The sequence below is a fragment of the Salvelinus sp. IW2-2015 genome, unplaced genomic scaffold (assembly GCF_002910315.2).
Source record: "Salvelinus sp. IW2-2015 unplaced genomic scaffold, ASM291031v2 Un_scaffold10081, whole genome shotgun sequence".
NCBI classification, from domain to species: Eukaryota; Metazoa; Chordata; class Actinopteri; order Salmoniformes; family Salmonidae; genus Salvelinus; species Salvelinus sp. IW2-2015.
In genome coordinates this window covers 1-6,103 of record NW_019951339.1, presented here as the reverse complement: position 1 = coordinate 6,103, position 6,103 = coordinate 1, and the positions used below count along the sequence as shown (strand labels likewise).

General features: G+C 44.3%; 2 protein-coding genes across 2 annotated transcripts; one reads left to right on the top strand and one right to left on the bottom strand.

Moving 5' to 3' along the window:
• Positions 1 to 14: 14 nt before the first annotated feature.
• On the bottom strand, positions 15 to 1,769 carry LOC112079890 (NADH-ubiquinone oxidoreductase 75 kDa subunit, mitochondrial). The gene is made up of 5 exons (XM_024145700.2): positions 1,520 to 1,769; positions 877 to 953; positions 662 to 753; positions 270 to 536; positions 15 to 188 (listed from the first exon to the last, which is right to left on the bottom strand). The coding sequence occupies exons 2-5, from the start codon at positions 947 to 949 to the stop codon at positions 54 to 56; spliced, it is 567 nt and encodes a 188-aa protein (XP_024001468.1). The 5' UTR covers positions 950 to 953; positions 1,520 to 1,769; the 3' UTR covers positions 15 to 53.
• A 371-nt stretch (positions 1,770 to 2,140) lies between these two features.
• On the top strand, positions 2,141 to 5,112 carry eef1b2 (eukaryotic translation elongation factor 1 beta 2). Its single transcript, XM_024145699.2, has 6 exons — positions 2,141 to 2,304; positions 3,016 to 3,138; positions 3,473 to 3,590; positions 4,019 to 4,085; positions 4,377 to 4,502; positions 4,890 to 5,112. Exons 1-6 carry the CDS (start codon positions 2,225 to 2,227, stop codon positions 5,042 to 5,044), a joined length of 669 nt encoding a protein of 222 aa, XP_024001467.1. The 5' UTR covers positions 2,141 to 2,224; the 3' UTR covers positions 5,045 to 5,112.
• Positions 5,113 to 6,103: the final 991 nt, after the last annotated feature.

Here is a 6,103-nt window from a genome sequence, read left to right as displayed (position 1 = left end):
AAAGAGGAGAAAGACTAGTACGGTGGCTGAGAGGGACAAACTGAGTATAGTACTCACCGGATGCAGCGTGTGCACTGGATGCAGCGGGTCATGATTGTTTTGATGAGTGGTCCAATGTTCTTATCCTCCACAGCCCGCTTGTCCTCAGAGAAACGACTGCGGTCTGAACCAAACTGCATGGACTGGTCCTGAGACACAAACCAAACCCAAAAACACAACAGTCAGTGTGTGTGTGTGTGCATTTACACATCCAGAGTGTGTGTGTTTACCTGAAGGTCACACTCTCCTCCCTGGTCACAGATGGGGCAGTCCAGAGGGTGGTTAGCCAGCAGGAACTCCATCACTCCCTCTCTGGCCTTGCGGGTCTTCTCTGAGTTGGTCAGGATGTTCCAGCCTTTCATCACTGGCATGGCGCACGCGGCCGCCAACTTTGGGGCTTTCTCAATCTCCACCAGACACATTCTGCAGTTCCCAGCCACAGACAGGCGCTCGTGGTAGCAGAACCGAGGAATCTGCACCCCCATCTTCTCACAGACCTAAAACACACACAGATACAAGGAGTCAGTCACGATAAAACACACAGCCACAATTTGTCACCAGGCCTAGTGTTTAACACTACAGGGTGATTGGGGTCAMGGTGAGGTCAAAGTTCAAAGGTTACCTGCAGAATGGTGGTTCCAGGCAGCACCTCCACTGGTTTCCCATCAACAAACACCTCTACCATGTTACTGGCTGCTCTCGCTGAGGTACGCACTGCAAACACAGATACAGATTACACTTCAAAGCAACCAGAAACCCTAGAGAGAAATTGTGAGTGTTCTCTTCAAAACACATGAATGTATCCAAGTAGCTTGAGGGTGCACACACGATGTTTACCATTGTTGGAGGGGGCCAGGCTGCCCTTGGCTGCCCCTGCTAGCGCGCGGCTAACGGATGGCAAACGCAACATGACGCTAGAAAGAGAGAGAGCGCAGAAGTCAAACATCTCTAACTGGCTACTGTGGCTATAGCTAATACTTCTAGCTATCTTACCTAAGAGTAATTCACTGTGTGGGTTACATATGTCATAACAAATGACATTAGTTGGATTAATTATGATCATATATGTGCACCACTACCGGTGATCTATGGCAAATGGCAAATGCGTAACGAGCTGTAAACTCATGATGTTACAAAATCGTCGGACACCCTTGCTAGAAATTGTCACCTTGCTAGAAGTTGTCACACACACTCAACATAAGAGTGAATCCATGTCCACGGCAGTTAAGTTACATCTAACGGTCTCCCCTATCTCTAACGTTAGCCCTGGTACAGCTGTTGACGTTTTCTCCCCACTCGAGTTGGTGTTGAATGCTTTCTAGGTTAGCAAGTTAAAGCGTTCAATGTTAGCTAACTACAAGTCAAGGACACGGGACATCGCACTGATTTTACAGCGGCAAGCTGTTACTAAATCCAAAGATTGTAAACTATACAATCGGCATGGTCACATAGGAATGAAGTATTGTAATTTTATTCTTACCTTGTCGCTATTTGGCCTTCTTGACCAGAACAGCGATTTATGTATGCACTAGCTAGCAATCCTACTGCGAATCTCCGTCACAACAACGAAAATGAACGATTCACCACGATATATTAAAGGAAGAAATAGCTCATTTTGCCCATACTTCTTAATTTAAAATTCAGTTACATGTATTTACATAATAATAAAACATATGCATATGTTCAAAACTATTATAACCATAAAGATATTTAACGTTTTCGAGTTATAATGTGCCCTTTCACCCCATAAAACGTTAGTACTTCCGGTTGAAATGCTTTCCTAAATGTTCGTGATTTGTGTGCTTTTACTGTTTAAATAACCACTGTGATGTTTAATAGATATATATATTGAAATACATTAACAAGCCATATTTTTATTTTATTATATTATAACAGTATTGTTACGAGAGCGATGCATGCTGATTGTATGGTGCATTTTGTGAGACTTTTGTATAAACGTGAAACTATCAAAATAATAATAGAATCTCTAATTTTATAGYTGCAGTTTGGTGAAAGTTACATTATTTTTTAGAATGGAAGAAAATAACATTCGAAGGAGAGGACAAGGAGGTGGGGTCACACGGTTCGTGCCGTCACTGGTATAAAATCCTCCTCGTGTTYCTTTTTCGTTCCTTCGCTCTTCCTGCACTGCACGTCTTGTCTCGTCTCAGAAGCATCTTGAACAATGGGCTTTGGCGATYTGAAAACCCCTGGCGGCCTCAAGGTCCTCAACGACTTTTTAGCCGACAAGAGCTACATCGAGGGGTTGGTAGGCATTTTTACCCATTTTTGTTGTATGTATCGACCAAGCTAGCCAGGCAATCGACAATGGCGTCGCAGTTGACAAGTTCTTTATGTTAGCGACCTTCTCGCTAACGTTAGCGATCTAAACTTCGTGCAAAGTATTTTACGGATATGATTGTGAATTCATAGTTATTTTACTCTTGTCGTTTAAGTAGACGCCAAACCCGATRCTAGGTAATGGTGTTAAATGCTCTTCCGTGACGTTAACTACTAACTTAGTTTGAATGACGTGGACGGCTGCACATGAAGGTGCTAGATAGGAGGGGAAGTCGAATTTTGGTGATTAGGTTCTCGGTGCCGAGATTAAAATGCACTGATGGCTCGGCTGGTAGGTTACATTWATCATTCCGGTGCTGTTTTATCAAACCTAGTTGTCACCTGATTTTTAACTGTGCAAACCCTGGAGTGCAGCTTGGTGCACTGTGAAATTGTATGGTATTTAAGTAAAATGGCTAGGTAGCTCGAAGTTTGGGGTGACGTTTTGGTTGAATTGGAAGGTCCAGAATGCTCAACTAGTATTCTGCAACTTGTGTGATGGTTATCAAGTATGATATGAAATCATGGGAATCTGCGCTACATTACTTTTATATCTGCTGCAATGTGCTGTAGGCACAGATCTAGGAGCCAATTGTCTTCATTCTATGCTGACTTTCAACTTTCCTCCCTGTGCAGGTGGGTGCCCTCCCAGGCCGACGTGGCTGTGTTCGATGCAATCTCCTCAGCCCCCTCAACAGTGCTGTGCCATGCTCTTCGCTGGTACAACCACATCAAGTCATTCCAGAACCAGAAGGGCAGGTGAGTTGTGCACTATAATTGCCAGTTTATCAAATTACTAGTTACCATTTGCTACTGATCTAGGATTTGCGTGATGATTTCACACCATCTTTCGCCTGATTGCCTGATGCACCACCTTCAGTACTGATGAATCTGGATCATAGATGAAAATAAGATGGGTGAATACATGAATTGGGACATCTGTCTAACTTGCCCTCCCCACCCTCTCTACCCTTTCTCCCCACCCTCTCTTTACCCGTTCTCTACTCACTGTTCCCTGCCCTTTGTCCTCTACTTCTGTCTTCCCCTTTTCTTGTCTCCCTCCCCTCTTCTTGTCTCCCTCCCCTCATTGCAGTCTGCCAGGAGTAAAGAAGCCCCTGGGCCAGTATGGTCCTGCTGGGGTGGAGGACAAGACAGCTGCAGACTCAAAGGATGATGATGATGACATGGACCTGTTTGGCTCTGATGAAGAGGTGACTGCATCCTGTTTTGAATTCAATTAAACTTTATTAATCCTCATTAATCCTGAGCTGTTTCAAATTATGTGCAATGTCAGATGCAGAGCTATCCATGTTGGCCCCAAATGTTCTATGACAATGACTCTTATATGGAGTCGACAATGACTCTTATATGGAGTCTTCAGTGAGCTGACATATAAAAAATGAAGATGGGGCAATGTATTTGTAGAATCTGTTGGAAATGCTCGCTGTTAACACGAGGAGGATTTTATAGCTCGCTGTCCCCCCCCCGAGCTATGACTGGGTTATATGATCATCCAACCCACCTTTCGGCTGATCTAGTGATGTACCACCTTTTAGTTTGAGTACCCCAGTGTCTCCCCTACTGTTGAGTCGTGGCCGATCAGCTGACCCCACTAACCTTTGACTTCTCACCCCTRCAGGAGGACGCAGAGGCAGAAAAGCTGAAGGAGGAGAGAATCGCAGCGTACGCCGCCAAGAAGTCAAAGAGTACGTCATGCACAGCTAACCTTACACACCTTGTGCAATGTGGACTAGAAAAGTCACATGTGCACGTCCTGCGACGCTGTGAAGRRCMGAACGTTGCMCACATGCRCAAAGCTGGCTATTCTATGATGATCCTAACACCATCTTTCGGCTGATTCGTGATGGACACCTTTCTTTGATCTGAGTACTGCCAGACAATATAAGGTCATTGTTTGGTTGTTTTGAGGGGTTGACACTCACGGTCAGTTTGTCTGTGTGCTTTCTGTTCTTTCTGTGCACATCTCTCCACCACAGAGCCCACACTCATCGCCAAGTCATCGATCCTGCTTGATGTGAAACCGTGGGATGATGAGACGGACATGGCCAAGCTGGAGGAGTGTGTTCGCAGCATCTCAATGGCCGGCCTGCTTTGGGGACAGTGTAAGTACAGGAAGAGTGCACTACAGAGGTGGCTGGTGAAAGGATGACAGCATTGTAAAGGCTGGAATGGAACTGCTATGGTTTCAGTCCAGCCATTCACTGGGAACAACATGAGGACAGTGCAACAGTTACCAGTGCTATTATTGACTGCTGCAGGTTAAGTTACAATACTGCTGGTTCAGTGCTGCTTTGTCGTTCCCCCTGTACACAGAAATGTGTTTCCTACTATCCTGGTCTGTCTGCACTCCACGGAGGGCAGGGATGCTTGGTCTCAAACACTTTTCTGTAGATCTTGCTCAATCTGTCATGAACTCTGCTCTTTGATTGGGTGCCGTGGCTAGAATGTCTCCACAAACTCATGACATCTGTTCCTTTCTTCCCCTTCAGCCAAGCTGGTACCAGTGGGCTATGGCATCAAGAAGCTGCAGATCGGGTGTGTGGTAGAGGACGACAAGGTGGGAACAGATCAGCTGGAGGAACAGATTACAGCCTTCGAGGACTACGTCCAGTCTATGGATGTGGCTGCCTTCAACAAGATCTAAAACTCAAACACTTACCAACAAAGACACTGAGCACTTTGGGGCTGCAATAAAAAGCACTTCAGATGGAATATGTTTGTTAGTTACATGTTCTGACAAGTGGTTCTGCCTGGTTCATGTAGCTTTTGAGGAAAGACTTGTGTGTTTGGGGAAAACTTGGCTGGTGAATTGCATTCTCTGAGTCCTAAAGGGGCAATATGCTGAAATCACTGCCATTTCCTGGTTGTTAAAACAGGTTATGTAGAGAATCATAGTACCATCTAAACTGCTGAAATGTATTCAATGAACACAAATATTGTATTTTCAGCTGTTTAATGGTAATGAACGCATAGAAATGTTTTTTTGGGGGGATAAACACCAAATGAACTGTGGTAAACACAGGCTTAGGTCTTGTGTTCTGAGTAGCATCAGTAAACATTACGTAATGAGCACAAAGGTAAGGTTAACCGACTACCATCTCAGACAAAAGTATAAGATCTGAGACTTACCTCAGACCTTATATTCAAAAACGTTTGTAATTTCTTCCCATAGGGATACCTGGACGACCCCGGGTTAACTGGTTAACTAGTGACAGATTTAAATCAATTTTTTGTCTTGCCTCACACACATGGTTAGCAGATGTTAATGCGAGTGTAGCGAAAATCTTCTGCTTCTAGTTCCGACAATGCAGTTTTACATTTAAATGCAGTAATAACCAACAAGTAATCTAACCTAACAATTCCACAACTACTACCTTATACGCACAAGTGTAAAGGGATAAAGAATATGCACATAGAATTTGTATAAATCTTTATGTGCATTTGGTCGGGTCTCCCAAAAACTTACGTGGCTGCTTTAACGCTTTCATTCTGAAATGTTTGACCATAGAGCTGAAGGGCATAGCTCAGATTAAATTCAAAATACGTTTTACCCTTAAATTCACTATAACCTTGGGAGACGACAATTGTCGTTAGGCATGTTTCACATGAAGGCAACCTGGGGACCCGAGGTAAGCGAGACTCGGCAGTGTAACTTCCCTTTGAATGATGTTGCCACAGCATAGTTCAATGGCTGTACCAAAGC

Bases quoted from the DNA above. Each gene is read 5' to 3' on its own strand.
- LOC112079890 (XM_024145700.2), bottom strand. From the start codon at position 949: ATGTTGCGTTTGCCATCCGTTAGCCGCGCGCTAGCAGGGGCAGCCAAG. The intron at 537-661 runs GTAACCTTTGAA...TGTGTGTTTTAG, and splicing joins CTGGAACCACCATTCTGCAG to GTCTGTGAGAAGATGGGGGT. The intron at 189-269 runs GTAAACACACAC...TTTGTGTCTCAG, and splicing joins GAGGAGAGTGTGACCTTCAG to GACCAGTCCATGCAGTTTGG.